General features: G+C 42.7%; 1 protein-coding gene across 2 annotated transcripts in view; it reads left to right on the plus strand.

Moving 5' to 3' along the window:
* Window positions 1–10885: 10885 nt before the first annotated feature.
* Window positions 10886–19149, plus strand: part of PAPOLG (poly(A) polymerase gamma) — a 45317-nt gene continuing 37053 nt past the window's right edge. For both annotated transcript variants that reach the window (XM_062209486.1, XM_062209485.1), the window contains exons 1-3: window positions 10886–11129; window positions 14435–14596; window positions 17545–17611. In XM_062209486.1, coding sequence (XP_062065470.1) covers window positions 11113–11129; window positions 14435–14596; window positions 17545–17611 — 246 coding nt within the window. In that variant the 5' untranslated portion in view covers window positions 10886–11112. The remainder of the gene's footprint in view (window positions 11130–14434; window positions 14597–17544; window positions 17612–19149) is intronic.

The following is a 19149-nucleotide window of genomic DNA, read 5'->3' on the forward strand; positions in this document are numbered from 1 at the left end:
TGGTGCACACTCACAAGAAGTACAAATTGTCAGTTTTGCCCTTCACTGGTAATATTAATTTTGATAATTTGATTAAGGTACTGTCTTCCAGGTTTCTCAACTGTAATCTATATACCCTACTTGATGTGTCATGGGGGTTTTGTGGTGTTACATTAATAGTATTTGTAAGTTTCCATTTTCTGATTATTGGGAATATATAGAAAATCAGTTGATATAGTACATTAACCTGATATCATGTAACTTTGTTAGATTATAATTTCTCTGTAATTTTTAATGTTTTGATTCATTTAAAAATCTTTTCATTCTAATAATTTTTCTGTAGATTATTTTTAATTTTTGAGATATATAACTATGTTATTTCCATAGAATGACTATTTTTCCTTCTATTTTAAGACTATACATTTTTAATTTTTGATCCGTTGATGTGTGTCAAATAAAAAGTCACACACCGAAAAAAAAAAAAAAGACTATACATTTTATTTTGTTTTCTTGCCTCTTGTACTTGCTAGAACAATATTAGATATGGTGAAAGCGGATATCCTTTCCTTGTTTCCAATTTCAGGAGGAAAGATTTTTATATTTTACTTCTTAGTGTAAGATTTGCTATAAATTTTTTGTAGGACCATTTATCAGATTAGAGAAGATCTTTTCTATTAGTTGGTCCTAGACTTTCATTTTTCAATTATAGAGATATATGCATACTTTTATACATATATGTGTAATGGCTTTTCTGCTTTTATTAAATTGATATTATTTTCTCTTTTTCTATACATATATTTAATTATATTGATTAACATTTTAATGTTAAACCAACCTTACATTTCTGAAATAAACCCAACCTAGTCATATACAATTGCTGTGGTCTTTGCTAGGTCCTTACTTTTAAGGCTAAACGCAGTTATTCCAAAATGATTTTTTAAATCCTAACTATAATTTGGTTTAATGGCCCAGGTTAAGGTCAATTTTAGTTAAGTGTTTCCACTTCCTTTTTGCTTTTTCCAGAAACTAGAGACTATGTGACAAATCACTCCAAAAATTAGTGGCATCTAATAATAACAATAATTTTCTTCACCTTTCATGGTTTCTATGTTAAAAATTCGAGAATCTCAGCTGGACAGTTTGGCTCAAGGTCTCTTAGATGGTTGGGTTGGCTTATCTCAACGGCTTCTTCATTTTACATGCCTGTGGAGACTCCAACAGCTGGAAACTAAAACAACTGGGTCTCCTCAAAAATATCCATTTCCCAAACCACATCCCATATCAGAGTATCTGTTTCTAGTCCTGGCTACTCCATGCTTTTGATCCAGCTTCCTGCTAATGCACCTGGGAGGCAATGGATGATGGCCTGAGTACTTGCAACCCTGCCATTCACATGGGAGACCCAGATGGAGTTCCTGGCTCCCAGTTTCAGCTTGACCTCACCTAGGCTGTTGGGCATTTGAGGAGTGAACCAGCCAATAAAAGATTAATTCTCTCTCTCTCTCTCTCTCTCTCCCCCTCCCCCTCCCCTCCCCTCCCCTCACTTCCCCTCCCCCTCCCCTCCCCTCACTTCCCCCTCCCCCTCCCCTCCCCTCACTTCCCCCTCCCCCTCCCCTCCCCTCACTTCCCCCTCCTCCCCCTCCCCCTCCCCTCACTTCCCCCTCCTCCCCCTCCCCCTCCCCTCACTTCCCCCTCCTCCCCCTCCCCTCCCCTCCCTTCCCCTCCCCCCCTCCCTTCCCCTCTTCCTCCCCCTCCCCTCCCCTCCCCTCCCTTCCCCTCCCCCTCCTCCTCCCCCCTCCCCCTCCCTCTCCTCCTCCTCCTCCTCCTCCTTCTCCTCCTCCTTCTTCTCTCTCTCTCTCTCCTTTTCTGTAACTCTGCCTTTCAAATAAATAAATAATCTTTTAAAAGAAAAATCTCTAACTCATGTGGTATCTCCAGCAGGGCGGTTTCAGGGTAGCTGGACTCCTTCTAATGCCGCTCAAGGAAAGGGAGAGGCAGGGCAAAGCTGTACTGCCCTCTTTATGACCTAGGCTTAGAAGTCACGTAGCATCATCCCATCATACTCTTTTGGTTGAGGCAGTTACAAATCCAACTCAAATTCCAAGGTTGGGAAAAAAGACTTGACTCCTAATGAAAGAATATTAACTCACACCATAAGGAGCACACGTAAAATGAACTTACTCTACTGCTGTGGTCATCTTTAGAAAATGCAACCTGCCATTACAGCCACCCACAAGTGCTGCAGCCAGCTTAGACATCATCTCTGCTATTACATCCAGCTCTAAGCTGTCTGCACGAGGCCCCTAGCTCCTTTTTTGTCTCTGACCCCAGGGACAGAGGCCAGTTTTTACTCCAATCCCCTTCCTGCATAGCCACACACTGGAGTCAAGTTTGTCCTCAGGATCAGTCTCTCAGATACCCTCCTGAGAGTTTTGGAGAATGAGGAAGAAGCTTAGTGGGCTTGAGAAATGAGTGTGCACATCACTAAGGCTAGAGAAATGCCACCACATGCTTGGGACAACTGGGCAGCCCCTGAATGTACCTTCCTAACAATGTGCCAAGATGAAGCTCTTTCCCAAGTGTCTCAAACATCTCAGTGAAGGCTTCTGCCCCCAGAACTGTGTCAGAAACTAGTCGTGCAATGCTAAATGAAGAAGTCACTCCTCTCCAAGGGACTCACAATGGACAGAGGCATCTGTCAATTTGTCGGGAGTATCATCCCAAGGATATAAAGAATATTTGAAGATGTTAAGGCAGGAAGTGTGCGCTTTAAACAGATCCTCACTACCTTAGAGAAAAGATACTCTGGACCCTTAATGCCAGGAACAATGCAAACTCAGTTTCACTTTTTGTGCAAAATCTCATTTACAAAGTATTAGGCCCAACAGGAATTTCTTTGATATGAAGCCCCTTTGAGAGAGGACCACCCAGGCTGAGTTGTCAATGTACAGACCAGGAAACACACACTGAAGAAACCCTGCAATGGACTGGAGCTTGTTTTCCTCAATTCACAAGACAGAACCAGGAGTTGGAGTAGCAACAAACTTATCTCCTCAAGAATTTGCTCCAAATCCTGAATTAATTTTCACCATTCCAACAGACATACATTAATTTGATTTTCTAGCTATGAAATATGGGCATAGCAATTGCTGTGTAAAATGGAAAATGCTTTGGCAATGTCTGATTTACTCTAAATGCCAGAAATGCAACCGGCAAGGAAATCTCCTGTGAGAAGTCCTACAAAGGTGCTAAAGTATTTTCACAGTAGCCTTTCGTGGAATCCAGAGCAGTAGCAGTAATTCCTGGTAGGACTGTCTTTTCCTGCACTGCACCATAATCTATATTGGACAAAGAACCTGTATACCTGATTGATTCAGGAAATCAAAATAATAGGACTGCCAGCGACAGTGCAGTCAAGTGATTAGAAGAAGGCTGGTTGAAAATTTAAACACCCTTTTTACTCATTAATCTCCAACTGCTAAAGACAAACAAAAAGCAAAATTAACATGATTGTAAACTAAGCACTTGTGTCCTGTGGCTACCGTTTGGGCCTGCTGAGAGAGAATGAGTTGATCAAAGCAACTGAGTTCCTAAGAACTGTGGAACCAGCGCTGCTCGGAGGAGCTCACAGCCAGGAGCCATTACCCAGCCTGTTTCAGGAACAGGTGAATACCGTAATTAATCTTGGCTTCAATTTGGAGGGAAGCAGAAAACCTTCCTCCCTGTCTGCTGAGTTTCCAAGTTAATCCCCTGAGTTCTGGGGAAAAGTTTTTAAATTGGTCTAAAGGCTTTTTCTGCCCTTCTGAATGTGTGGAGAACACAGTTGGGAGGGGATGCTGAGATCCGAACTTCAGGCGGTTAAGACGCCTCCCAGGAAAGCTGTTGATTGCTACCTTGTTTGGTTTGCGGCATGTAAGCGTACAAAGACTCTCCCATTGAAGTTAGCAGGTTTTAAAATGTGAGAAAGTAGTCTGGGACCCACGGAGCTTCACCCCACAAGTAGAAACCACGAAAATCCAGAAACTTGAAATTGGAGTTGTTCTCAAGGGCAAACTCACCTCATCAATGGGTTCTGGAATTGTTTAAAGCATGTCCAAGACTTTATATACTGTTTTACATACAGGCTTGCCTCCTTTTTTACATTTTTTCATTTTTTTTGTGTATTTTTTCGTTTGTTTTTTTTTTTTAAAGAAACGAATCGTATAAACAAAATACAGTTGTCCCTCAGTATCCTTGGGGGATTGATTCCAGGCAATCCCCCACCCCCGCCACTTCCTACTTCCCAAGGATGCCAAAATCTGAGAATGTTCAAGCCCTTCTATAGAATAGTGTCATATTTGCAGCCAATCTAGGCACATCCTCCAGTATACTTCATATCATATCTAGGTCACTTCTAATACTGAATACAATGTAAATGCTATGTAAATAGCAGCTTCACTACATTGTATGGGAGAAATGACAAGAAGAAAAAGTCTGCACGTGCGCAATATTTTCAGTTGCATTTGGTTGAATCCTCGGATGCAGAATCCAGGAATACAAAGGGCCAACTGTGTCTGAATCAGCAATGGAAATTTCATCTTAGAAACACTGAGGAATTTGTACTAAAACTCAATGCTCAATGAACTGGGTAGCACAAAACCAAACCAAACCATGGAAGTTAATTTTTCCTCTAAAAGGAGACCAAAAAAACTATAAGTATAAACAAGAAATGCTAGAAGAGTCCCTCTGATGTCCCTAATATGGAGTGATAGAAGCCGCTCTGTCCTGGGGCTAAAGGAAAACTGGGTTGAGAAGCCTTTTAGGAATTGCAACACTTGGGTGCCCCTCCCTCTTCTGGCACCCTCAGTGAGGGGCTGAGGTCTCAAAGAGGTACAAATTAGCCATCCACACATAAAACCCTAAAGAGTTGGCTACTTTGCCCAGCCATAACATCCACATTTAGAGATATAGCTTCAGGTGTGACTCCACCCCACCCTGCTCCTGCTCCTCCCCTACAATTGCATATCATGTCACTGCATTTCTGAAATGTCATTACTGCCAGCTTATTTCTTCTTTATTTCATCTGACTCTGATGTCATGCTGATAAAAATCTGATTGGGAATTTAAATTTCTGACAACCTCTAACTCAGTTCCTATGTGTTTCAAATCAACTGAGCACGGCTAGATGTGGGCTTGCTCTGTCTCTCCACACAGCTCCCTCCACCATGTTGTGATGCAGCAGAAAGGCCCTCACCTAATGCCAAGCAGATGCTGGCACCATGCTCTTGGGCTTCCCAGCCTTCACAACTACGAGCCAAATAAACATCTATCCTTTATAAATTAATTTAAAAGTAGAACATGGATGGCTCCCAATGGTGATTACAAATTCAACCACGGGTTTTATTTTTGTTGTTCAGAATAAGTAGGGAGTCCCTTCATGGGTGCTATCTGTTGTGCAACAGGGTATAGGATGAATTCAGTTTGGGATAAGAAACAGGTTTAATGGAGAAACATACAAGCCAAGGGTCAGCAAGAGGAATTGATTTGGTGCTAGGTTCTCCTAGCATCCCAGAGACAGGGATGCTGAGGCCAGGCGCTGGATGTATTCCAGGCGGGGACATGCCCATCTTCCGCTGACTCCTTAGAATAAAATTATGAGAAAGCAGTCATGCCAGAAGGCAAACAAAGGGACTATTTAGAAGCAGCTCAGCTAACTTTAAGTGCCAGCTCTTTAGAATAGTTGTCTGGGAGAGCCATCTATCCAGTACCTGAGGATCTCAGGGGCCCTTAGCAGTTCCAATCCTTTAAAATAGGACACGGCACAAGAGAGGGAAGAAGAGGGGTGGGGGAGTAGATGGGAGGGTGGGGATGGTGGGAAGAATTACTACGTTCCTAATGTTTTAAGTATGAGATACATGCAAATACGTAAATAAATAAGTTCCAGTCCTTTCTCATAGGGGCAGAAAGTCATCCAGAGACTATCTAAATTTGGACACCACTCCTCATACTTATAGAAGAGACCCTAGCCCCCAGCTGGCACAATAGGCAGGCAACTCCAGTTGGTGCCAGAGTTCTCACCCACAAATTACCATTTAGTTTCTTTCTTTTTTTTCTTTTTTCTTTTTTTTTTTTTTACCATTTAGTTTCAATATGATTGCTACCACACAGACCCAGTGATCAATTCTAATACTGTTAATAATAGGATAACCAGAGCTTCATTATGTGCCTCCTGGTGTGATGCAGTGTGTAGCCTGAATCTAATCAAGCCTTTAGTTCCAACTTCTAATAATAGAAAATGTCAAGATTATTGTTAAATGAAACAACAAGAATACAACCAGAAGAGTCTACAAGTTAGGACATCCCAGATAAAAATTAGCCTGTTGTCTCCAAGTCAGTGTCATAGAAAAAAAAAAAAAAATCTAGGGTTGGGGCAGGTGTTTGGCACAGCAGTTAGGATTCTGCTTGAGATACCCGCATCCCACATCAAAGTGCCTAGGTCTGAGTTCTGGTTCTCCTTCTGATTCTAGTTTCCTGCTAAGCATACTTGGATGAACCAGAGGATGGAAAATATCTGTCTCTCATTCTCTCTCTCTCTCTCTGTGTCTTTCAAGTAAAAATAAATGAATAAATAAAATGTTTTTTAAAATCTTGCCAGAATGTTGTAGACAAAAATGCACTTCAGGATATTGATATTGGAGGAGACTATGCATGTGTGAAAGCAGGTGGTAAATGGAAAAATTCTCTGTACCTTCCTATTAATTTTGCTGTGGACCTAAAACTGCTCTTAAAAAATAAAAGTTTTTTTTTTTTTTTAAGATTTTATTTATTTGAGAGGTAGAGTTACAGACAGTGAGAGAGAGAGAGAAAGGTCTTCCGTCCATTGGTTCACTCCCCAGATGGCCGCAACAACCGGAGCTGTGCCAATCCGAAGCCAGGAGCCAGGTGCTTCTTCTGGGTCTCCCATGTGGGTGCAGAGATCCAAGCACTTGGGCCATCTTCTACTGCTTTCCCGGGCCACAGCAGAGAGCTGGTGTGGAAGAGGAGCAGCCAGGACTAGAACTGGCGCCCATATGTGCCTCAGGTGGAGGATTAACCTACTGCGCCATGGCGCTGGCCCCAAAAGTTTTTTTTTTTTAAAGATTATTTATTTGAAAGGCAGAGTTTGGGGGGAGGGGAGGGAAGGAGGGAGAGAGAGAGAGAGACCTTCCATCTGTTAGTTCACCCGCAAAATGGCTACGACAACTGGAGCTGGGCCAGTCAAAAGCCAGGAGCCTAGAGCTTCATTTGGGTCTCCAGGGTAAGTGCAGGGGTCCAAGGACTTGGGCCATCTTCTACTGCTTTCCCAGGCCACAGCAGAGAGCTGGACTGGAAGAGGAGCAACTGGGACAGAATCTGGCACCCCAACAGGGACTAGAACCCGGGGTGCTGGCGCTGCAGGCAGAGGATTAGCCAAGTGAGCTGTGGCTGTTCCACGCTGGCCACAGCACACTGGCCGTAGCAGCCATTTAGGGGGTGAACCAACGGAAAAGGAAGACCTTTCTCTCTGTCTCTTTCTCTCACTGTCTAAATCTGTCTGTCCAAAAACAAAAAACAAAAAGACAAGTAAGGGGCCGGTGTTGTGGCATAGGGATGCCTGTGATATTGGCATCCCATATGGTGCCTGTTAGAGACCCAGCTGCTCCACTTCCAATCCAGCTCCTTGCTATTTCGCCTGGGAAAGCAGCAGAAGATGGCCCAAGTACTTGAGCCCCTATACCCACGTGGGAGATTCAGAAGAAGATCTGGGATCCTGGCTTCTGGCCAGCCCACACCCTGGCCATTGTGGCCATTTGGGAAGTTAACCAACAGATGGAAGATTTTTCTCTCTCTCTCTCTCTCTCCCCCTGTCTCTGTGTAACTCTCTTTCAAATAAATAGATAAATCTTTTACTAAATAAATACATTTTTAAAGGTAAGGAACCAGGACATTAGGCATATAATATGATCGCATTTTTTTCAAAATTAAAAATAAGAAGAAAACCTCTGGTATGTGTTTATATGTGGTTTGGGACATACTGAGAAAATTCTGGAGGGCTAGATACACAGCTGTTAACAATGATTCCCCTGGGAAATAAAACTGGAGGGAGGGAGGGATGGAAGGAAAGGACAGATGTCTGCTCTTTTTTATAAGTATGGGTTATTTTTGTAATTTGGAAAATTTTAGTTTAACAAATACAACAATGTAAACTGTAAATAAAAAACTGAAAATATTCTTATTGAAACAAGGTTTAGGGACTGGCATTAAATTATAGGTATATTAACAAAGAGAAAAATAGGAAGAAAAACAATCAAAACAGAGCCACTGTACAAATTACATACAGGAAATAAATACATATTGCTGTAATACTGACTTCGACAATCTGGTGTAAGTTTAAAGCAGTCTTTGAAACACCTTAAGATTTTCCTGAATTAGTAGAATTAAAAACAGAGTTCATTTCCCTTCCAAACTGTTGCAGCAGAGAATAGTACACAAGGCATTGTATGAGTGTATAGAGAAAATAAGAAAGAAATATTTCAAAAATAAACACATAAAAAGAAAAATAAAGAGATAAGAGTTATGGTAATCCATGTAAATAAGAGTTAAGTTGATTCATCGTAGTGTGCCTGGCACTGTGCTAAGTGCTCTACACTGTGCAGAGAACAGGATCAGACTGTGACTGTTTCTGGCTTCTGTGTCTGAGACAAGGCTAAGCCCTTGTCTTAGCTTTCTGTTGCTGCAACTACAACAGCTAAGAGAAGCTAACTTACAAAGGAAAAGGTTCATTTTGACTTGAGCACTGTAGTTACCGGTCCAAGAACAGGTGGGTTCCATTGATTGGGCTCTCTGGTGAGGCTGGAGGATGGTGGAGCAGTAGAGGAGTGATCACTTGGTGAGAGAGCAGCTAGCTGGACTCAATTCACTTAGATAACCGGCTCTCTTGGGAGAACTACCTTCCCAAGGGCATGCCCCCAGTGCCCTAAAGACCTCCCACTGGGGTTACCGCCTAGACACCATAATTGGATCAAGTCTCCACCTTTAATCCATTAATCATTAACATAAAACTTTGGGGACCACATCTTTAGCACCTGGGACCTTGAAGAAACTATGATTCCCTGAGCTGTGGGCCAGACAGGTACAGGTGCCCCAGGACTGGATACACACACTCTACCTTCCCTCCCGTGGAGCCTTGGCAACATCACAAAAAGGCTGGCATTTGGGGGGGCCAGGACAACCCGACTATCTTCTAGCTTCGAAGAGTGAGAGTTAACTCAAAAATTTCATTTTTGAAAATAAAGTGTTTTCCTTATATGACTGAATTTTTGACCTGAGATTCATTTTGACTATACATACTAGTGTTCTTCAAAAGGTTTATGGAAACTGCATACTATGAGAAAAGCATGCATAGCTTTCAATATTTTTACGCCAAAATAAACTTAACCTTTTAATTCCATTTTCCATGGTCTTTCTGAAGTGCTGTCATAATTGGGTTAAAGTCACACATTCCTGGGTATGACTCCCTCCTGACAAAATCTCTTCAGCTGCTGGTTATGTTTTTTCATTTGATTTTCTTACAATCCTATTATTCTCATTTATAGATGAGGAAAATGCTTTTCTAAGCCTAAGATTGACTTTTCTCTGTTTCGTTTTTGATGTCACCAAACTAGGAAGTAGCCAAACTAGAACTCAAATTTGGGTCTACCTTGTAGCAGAAAATCCCACGTTAGCTACCACTCTGCTGTCTGGAATTGGGTTTTACCTTCTCCCTACCACCTGCACCTAACCCCTACTCTCAAATCTTGCTAATTTAGGCCACATCTCCTGTTCTAAGTGGCTGCTTTTGAGGCCTCAAGTTTAGGTGGTCTTCTCTAGGGCTTTCTTAACACGTGGCCCAATCTGTGTCACAGTCCATACCTTAATTATCTGTGCATACACTCCCTCCACTAGACAGCGAACTCTGGAGGGCAAGAGTTAAATACCTCTAGCACCTGACATGGAGTAGGCGTTTAAGTTTCCAATAGAAGAACATCACTAATATGTGATTGCTCTCACTTAACTCTGAACTTCCTAAGGTCAAAAAGTTCCTCAGGTTTTATGCACCTTCTCTGGCGCCTAGCAATGCCCCGACACAAATCAGGTTTTCAATAAATATTCTGGATGAATGAATAAAACATTCAGTAAAGCACTCTCATCCCAAGAGCAAGCAGCTCAGGTCAACCTTTGAGATGATTTAGTGAATAGCTGAAATTACTTCCACCCTTTAACCGTTTTAAATTGATCACTATTTCCCCATTTCCATCGTTGCGCTCACACGGAACATAGTCTGAACTATTTGAAAGTGTAAGATTTTTGTTCCGTCTTGGATTTATCCTATCGCAAAGTGCTAGCAATTACTTTGAGCCTCTCGAAGCTAAACGCCAAGACGTCATCAATCAGGGGGTGGCACTTAGGAAGCGAAGTCCACAGCCCCCGACCCACAAGCCCGCTTTTCCCCGGCATAACTGTGTTACAGCCGCACGACCCTAGGTGTGACTCTCCTGACTAGATCTCCTCAGCCGCTGCATGGATGACGCTCCCGGCAACGACCGACGCGGGAAACGGGGAAGAGTTAAAATAGTACCTGCTGAGGAAGACCGCTGGTTTTTTTTTTAAAAAAAGAACATATGTCATGTGATTTCATTCGAGAACCAAGGAAAACATAGCTCCAAATTATCTTCCAAGCGGTTTGCCTGGTAGACAGTCCACGGACAAAGAAAACCACTCGCTCCCACGCACCGGCGTTCGCCGCGTGAGAGCCCTCAACCCTATGGGCGGGGCCGCCGGAGCCACCCGGGGCCCGAAAGCCGAGGGGGTGTGGTCGAGGGCGGGCCCAGGCCTCCCAGGGGCGGGGCCGTGGCGGGCGAGAGGCAGGCTGGGAAGGGGCGCCATATTGGCGTCGGCCGCGCTGTATTGTCATAAATAGAGCCGGTTTTGTGGTGTTTTCACTACTCGGTTGGATGCCTCGGCCGTAGTAAGTGAGAAAGTGAGCGAGCAAGCGAGCAAGAAGCGACGGGAGGAAAGTGGACAAGGGGAGAAGGAAGAGCTAGAACTAGACTTCAGAGCGAAAGACACTCGCGGGAGAGGGAGACGCAGGAAGCGATGAAAGAAATGTCTGCGTAAGTGGTGGGGGACGGCGGTGGGGGGCGAGGTGGAGAGGGGTGAGCTGAGGCGGTCAGCCCAGGGCTAGCCCGCCGCTCCTGCCGCTCTCCGGCGCGCTGCTCACGCGGGGGTCCCCGTCCGGACTGGCGGCCGGCGGCTGCAAGGGCACCTCCCCTAGCCTCGGCGGCTCACCTGGCCGCCCCTGCCCGGGCTCCGGGAGGCTGTGCCCCCGGCTGTCGCGCCTGCGAGGACGCCCGCGGACTAGGCTGCGGACTGAGAGGCGTGTGTCTGAGGAGAAATTGTCGGTCACTCTCCTGCCCCCAGCACCGTCTGAGACTGTCTGCTCCTGTCTGCATTGGCGCAAATACCATCCCCCTGCCTCGCTCCCCGCTTGCGACCGGCTGTCTCCTGGTCCTCGGGAGTGAATGACCTCTCCCGGCGCAGGGCTTTCTCTAGGAAAAGCGAAGGTCTTTAAGCCGCCCGCACCCCCCGGCCTCCCCAGCCCCCCAACCCCCCACCCCCGGTATCTGCCGATCTGGACGTAGCTCCTCACACTCTGATAAGTCAGAAGTAGTTTTCGTGCTTGGCAGGTTTTGTTGTAGCTTCTTAAAATTTTGGTTTATAATGAAATAATTTAAATATACAGACATACAGAGAATAGAAGCGTCATTTGTGTAGCCACCACCCATTCTCTCAAAAGCATAACATTGTGGATAAATATGAATGTGTACACATAGCTATGTATTTATTTAAAAAACAAAACAAGCATCTGAAGGAGTCCTACCTCCTCTGGTCCCATTCATTTCCCTCCCCAGAGATACCCACAATTCTGAATTTGGTGTTTATTGTTGCTGCATTTTTTATGCTATTACTAAATATCCATGTGTTCTTAAAAATTGGCATTATTTTACTTGGTTTTAAACTTTATTTATTTGATTTTTTTTAATTTTTTTTCTTTTGACAGGCAGAGTGGACAGTGAGAGAGAGAGGGTTTTAAACTTTATATAACTAGTATCATACTTGTCATCCTGCAACTTGATTCTGTAGAGCAACATAGTATCTCGAGCCTCTTTCATGTTAATATTTTGTTAATACTGTTAGCTCTAATTCATATTAACTATTTCCTTGTATTCCACTGTAGGGGTGCATCCTAATGTAGTCTTTTGCTCTTAGTGATTGACTGAGGTTATTTCTAAGTGTGCAGTGTTACAGTGTAGAGGTGGGTACTTTGTACACTTGTCCTGGAGTTTCTTTGGGGTGTTTGCTTGTGACATTGATGGGTTGAAGGAAAAGTGAGGTTTAGTAATTTACTTCTTTTCTTGCCTAGATAAGGGAACTTCAGAATCCTTGGTTTGGAATTTTAGAGCTAGTAAGAACCTAGGTATCCTAATTTTTCAGCACGCAGGTAAGAAACTGACATCTAGGATCATAGTGCCAGAACTGAAGTAGTTATGAAGGTGAGAAGGGAATATGGCATGGTAGAAAGAGGTTTTGGAGTTAAGATTCTGGTTCTTCCTCTTTGAACCTTAGGTACATACCTTTTTTTTTTTTTTTTTTTTTTTTTTTTTTTTTTTTTTTGACAGAGTGGATAGTGAGAGAGAGAGAGAGAGAAAGGTCTTCCTTTTTCCCATTGGTTCACCCTCCAATGGCCGCTGCAGCCGGCGCATCTCGCTGATTCGAAGCTTGGAGCCAGGTGCTTCTCTTGGTCTCCCATGCGGGTGCAGGGCCCAAGGACTTGGGCCATCCTCCACTGCCTTCCCGGGCCATAGCAGAGAGCTGGCCTGGAAGAGGGGCAACCGGGATAGAATCCGGCACCCCAACTGGGACCAGAACCCGGTGTGCCGGCGCCGCAAGGCAGAGGATTAGCCTGTTGAGCCACAGCACCGGCCAGGTACATACCTTTAAAATGGCACTTACTCAGTGATTACCTCTCAGGATTATTGTTGAGATTGATAAAATGATCATATGTAAAGAAGCGATCTGTCCCATCCATTTATCATACACATACAAACAAGCACACAGTACCAGAACACTCCTGTGGTTCTCTTAGAGATAAAAAAGTTGAAATTTTTTTAAGTCAGATCTTTAAGAAGTACAGTTTGAAATGATGAATTGAAGTTGTATTAGTTCTGAAGCAAAATAAATAATGAAGAGAAGTTAAAGCAACTGGTATTGACATTTCTGTTTTTTCTTTGAATCCTTTTAGGAGGCATAGAGGCAATTTTATCTTCCGTTGAGACTCTCTTCCTACCCACCTCCTGAGTGAAATCTTTAGCTAACAAGCATCTTGACTCCCTGAGCTTAGTAGTGATAAGCTGGTGTTTTCACAAGTTAAAATCCAAAAACAACTAAGTAATCACTATTATATTTTTTGTGTCTAATTTTTCACAGGACCAATTTGTTCAAACTTAAAAAACTGCCTTTTGAGATTACAGTCTTACTATTGGTATTAATGGCCCTTCATGAAAGCATGGTTGGCTTATCTGTGTGCTTGTTTTTACTTTCTTTTGTAGCAAAATAAAAAGTTTTATCAATTACTGTTAGTCCCAAAATTTGCTTTGAAATTATTGTCTTTGTAAACGAAAAATCTCAGAAATTAGGTGCACTTCATTCAAGACTAATTTGCTGTTGGCTAGTGTCTTTGGAGGGTGGCTTGTGTTGTATTCCTATAAAAGGTTGCCATTTAGTGTAAAGAATTGTTAATTATTCAATGTGAGTCACAGAACAGTTAGGACTATAAACTCTGATTCAAGCAATGAGTGTTAATATAGGTTTCCCAAGGATAACTAGTTGTTACTTCTTTTTAAAAGCCTTATTACTTCAACCTTTCTAATGGATGTTTTTGTTTCTTGGGGTAGGGGGACTATTGTTTTTACAAGAGCTTTCTTTCAAAGCATTTGATGCTTTTCAAAGATTCTAAACTCTAGATAGTACTTGACTTATGTCTGCAGGGTGCAGTGGAGGTGGCCCTGGCACGGATCCCATTCAGACTCTTTGCATTTGAACTGAGTGGTGTTGGTACAGTTGTCCTCTTGCCAACACATGCTGCTTTTAGCTTGAAAAGGCATCCTAACCCTGAAAACTAGAGGCAGTACAAATAGCCTTTCACAAACACAAAATACTCAATTTTCCTTTTTAAAAATAGTGCCTGCCCCGTTAGTACTAAGTCAATTTTTAAGGTGGCTAAATTAACTCAAATGAGTTAAGGTAAATGAAGTGAATTAAGGTAAATTATGGTCGCTAAATTAACCCAAGAGATATTCAGTTATCAGTATGATGTGACACTTAGAACTTTTTCTGCTCTTTCATTTTTCTTGAACAGGAACACCATGCTGGACAGCCAGCGCCAACAAAAGCACTATGGAATTACCTCTCCAATTAGTTTGGCATGTCCTAAAGAAATTGATCATATTTATACACAGAAATTAATTGATGCCATGAAACCATTTGGAGTGTTTGAAGATGAGGAAGAATTAAATCACAGGTATGTCATTAAAAATTGCAAAAATTTTTAAATTTAAACATTTGGTATAATTTAATGTTTATTTAATCTTTAATTCTACAAGCTCATATTGAGTACTCACTATCCCTGCCACCAAAGGATATAGAAATGACAAAAGGCAGAAAAAACGTGGCCTTCTTGGCACTTATATTTTAGATGGGTAAACATTCTAGGCAAAAAGCCTGAGTGGAAGCACACCTGGTATATTTGAGGGTCGCATAGCAAGATACTCTGGTATTGGAAGAAAAGTGGGTAAATGGAAATTTGGGCTTACAGAAAATGAGATGGGAAGGCCAGCGCCGTGGCTTAACAAGCTAATCCTCCGCCTTGCGGCGCCGGCACATTGGGTTCTAGTCCCGGTTGGGGCACCGGATTCTGTCCCGGTTGCCCCTCTTCCAGGCCAGCTCTCTGCTATGGCCCGGGAAGGCAGTGGAGGATGGCCCAAGTCCTTGGGCCCTGCACCTGCATGGGAAACCAGGAGGAGCACCTGGCTCCTGGCTTCGGATCAGCGAGATGCGCCAGCCGCGGCAGCCATTGGAGGGTGAACCAACGGCAAAAAGGAAGACCTTTCTCTCTGTCTCTCTCACTATCCACTCTGCCTGTCAAAAAAAACAAAAAACAAAAAGAAAGTGAGATGTGAAGGATCTTGGAAGGCAAGTACACTTGGGACCTTACTAGGCATTATAAAGGTTTTGATTTACTCCAAGTGAAATGGGAAAGTACTAGTTTTAAGTAGAAGATTGACTTGATCTGACTCATGTTTTAGCACAGTCACTCTGGCTTCTTTATTGAGAGTAGTCTAAAGGAAGGGCACAAGGACAAAAGTAGAGTCTAATTAAAAACCCCAGCAGAAAATGATGGTGGCTAGAACATGCAGGACATCAGTGGAAGTGATAAGTAGTAGAATTCTGGATATATTTTATCTGGAAGGGTTTTGTTTTTTGTCTGATATTTCTTGAGCGTTATTCTTTATTTAGAGGTTCTTCATCTGCTGGTTCACTCCCCAAGTGCCTGTAATAGCCAGTCCAAGCCCAAAACTCCATCTAGGTCTCATGTGGGTGGCAAGGACCTTACCTCCCAAGCCATCACCACTACCTTCCAGGGTACTCAGTAGCAGGAATCTGGAGGCTGGAATCAGAAGCAGAGCTAGAACTCAGATATAGGCACTTAAGTATAGCATGCAGACATCCTAAGTGGCATTTTTAATTATTTGAAAGGCAGAGTTACAGAGAGAGATCTTTTTTTTTGAAGATCCTTCATCTGCTGGTTCACTCCCCAAATGGCTTTAATGGCCCAGGCGGGATCATACTGCAGCTAGGAGCCAGGAAATCTTCCCCACATTGGTGGCAGGAGCCCAAGTACTCAGGCTGTTTTCCACTGCTTTTCCAGGAACATTAGCAGGGAGCTGGATAAGAAGCCGGAATTCAACTGGCACTCATGGGATGCACGTGTAGCAGGCTGTGATTTAATTAACCGTCTGTGCCACAACCCCAGCCCCTAAGCAACATCTTAATTACTGTGCCAAACACCTACCTCTGTCTGAGAGTTTAATGATCCTAATATGAGAAAGAAAGAGTATATAATGCCAAAATTTTCAGTTTCCTCACCTTGAAGGGTAGAGTTCTATTAGCTGAGAAAGAATGAGGGAGAAGCAAGTTTGGAGAGATCAGTTCAGTTTATATATATATATATAATCTTTGAGATGCCTAAATGCTATTTTTTTCTTTTTTCTTTTTCTTTTATTTTTTAAAAAGATTTATTTATTTGAAAGAGTTACAGAGAGGCAGAGGCAGAGAGAAAGAGAGAGGTCTTCCATCTGCTGGTTCATTCCCCAAATGGCCACAGTGGCCAAAGCTTGGCAAATCCAAAGCCAGGAGCCAGGAGCTTCTTCTGGGTCTTCCACACGGATGCAGGGGGCCAAGCACTTGAGCCATCTTCTATTGCTTTCCCAGGCCATAGCAGAGAGCCTGTGGGAAGTGGAGCAGCCGGGACTCAAACCAGTGCCCATATGGGATGCCAGCACTGCAGGCAGTGGCCTTACCCACTATGCCGCAGCACCACTCTTTTCTTTTTTAAATATGGATTTGTTTATGCTATCAATTGCACACTTGTTTTAGTAATATCAAACTGCTTTTATTAAGTAGTATTTCACAAAAATTAGCTAATAATTCACCCATTTTTGATTATCTAAAGACCTATGATTAATATAAATCAGAGAATGCCAGCCTTTATTACCACACTGAATTGATTGAATTCTATGGTAAGGCCAAGAAAGTTGGTAATTCAGTTTGCCTCTGCAACCTCCTTGAAGGTAACTGTTATTTTTATTAGGCTTTTTGAATTTTGAAAATAGCTCAAAGACCAAAATACTAACATGTTTAACTTTAAGATTTATTTATTTGAAAGGAAGAGTTACAGAGAGGCAGAGGCAGAGAAAGAGAGTGAAGTCTTGCATCTGCTTGTTCACTCCCCACATGGCCACAGCAGCCAAAGCTGGGCCAATCTGAAGCCAGAGCCAGAAGCTTCTTCCAGGTCTCCCATGTGGGTGCAGGGGCCCAAGGACTTGGGCCATCTCCCACTGCTTTCCTAGGCCATAGCAGAGAGCTGGATGAGAAATGAGCAGCCAGGACTTGAACCAGTGCCCATGTGGGATGCCGGCACTGCAGGCGGTGGGTGGCTTTACCTGGTACACCATAGCACTGGCCCCTATGCTTAACATCTTTTTTGGCCCTCTTAGGAATCTAGGATCCCCCTTCCTCACCCCCCAAAAAAATGCCATGTAGCAATACATGGTAGCATTAATACATGTGTAATATGCTTTTACCCTAGCACCAATATAAAGTTAGTGCCTATTTATTTCTTTAATACAGTTTATTTTTTAGGCTTGTGTGTATATGGCTTTAATCTAAAGTATTTATGTTTTATTACAGGCTGGTTGTTCTTGGCAAATTGAATAATTTAGTAAAGGAATGGATTTCTGACGTCAGTGAGAGTAAGGTAAAACTAAACTACATGGAATTCTTTGTTCACTATATTCTTGTCATTTGTACTGGCGTTAAGATGCAGGAGTTGAGAATTATCTAAAATTCATTAAAATGTCACCTCTGGTGTACTTGGGAATGAACAGGTTTAGACAGTTCAATTTCTTAGTAGAGGAGGATTCACTCCAGTTAAACAAATATATAGTTGCAAGTCCACATAAATTTCTTATTTGATCCATATGAAGTGAGCCAAAATTTGAATCTCTCAAGGTTTTACTTTTGTTATAAGCCAGATTTCAGACTTCTTATGAAGTATAAAATCTGGTGGCAAAGAGCCTGCTCTTGTGCACAGCAGAAAAAAGCTTGAATGGGATTAGGCTCCTGTTCCCCAGTGCTGTGGCCCTCACCATTTCCTCTTCTCTCTGATATTATTACCACCATTTGCCTGTTGTTTCTGTTTCTCAGGTGAGATCCCCTTATTTGCATATCTGCTGGGCCCTTGAGACATAGGATTTTGCAAACACATAAAACTACACAACTTCCATAAAATTTTAAAATTGTTTATTTATTTGAGAGGCAGAGAGATGGGGAAAAATAAAGCACCCATCTAGTGGTTTTCTCCCCAAATGCCTGCAACAGTTAAGTCTAACTGGTACTAGAATCATGAGCTGGAATTGAAGTACAGGTTTCCCAATAGATAGCAGAAATCCAATTACCTGAGCTTTCACCACTTGCCTTGTAAGGTCTGTATTGGTGGTAAGCTGGAGTCAGGAGCTAGAGCTGGAAAAACCCAGACCCTTCAATATGGAATGTGGTGTCCTAACCACTGTGCTAAACATCTACTCCTATGACAGTGCAACTTCTTGCCCCTCCTGTAACTTAACTGTTTTTCCTTTGAAATTGATTACATTTTGATTTGCATGACTTTAGAAGTTATATAATCACCTATTAGAGAATTCTGTTACAACTTTTTTTTTTTATATCCAGGATGAATGTATGGAATTGGTTCTTTTAAACAGTGGATTTAATAAGGTTATGAGTCTCCTAAGACTACAGTCACTGAGTTTAACATGGTCTTTATGCTACTTATTTCTGCTGCCAGAAGCCTATCTGGTTAATCTGAGCTTTCAGCAGGGTTACTGATAGCTGAGGTTGTTGGATAAGTCAGATTTTGAGCAGGTGAAATGCTAGTTACAATAAATCAGAAAATTCAGTCTGTTTTAACATCTTCCATTGAATAGATTAGGTAATTGGTCATTTTCTCTGTCAATTATGCTTTTTTGTATATTTTAGTTTGGAAAATAATAAAGATTTGAGTTAGATTAAAAATCATTAGAGGAGCTGGTGCTGTGGTGCAGTGGGTCAAAGCCCTGGTCTGCAGTGCCGGCATCCCGTATGGACGCCAGTCAAGTCCCAGCTGCTCCACTTCTGATCCAGCTCCCTGCTAATGTGCTTGGGAAAGCAGTGGAGGATGGCTGAAGTGCTTGGGTCCCTACACCCCCATGGGAGACCTGGAAGAAGCTCCAGGCTCCTGGCTTCAGTCAGCCCAGCTCC

Source organism: Lepus europaeus, chromosome 13 (genome assembly GCF_033115175.1).
Source record: "Lepus europaeus isolate LE1 chromosome 13, mLepTim1.pri, whole genome shotgun sequence".
Lineage (NCBI taxonomy): Eukaryota > Metazoa > Chordata > Mammalia > Lagomorpha > Leporidae > Lepus > Lepus europaeus.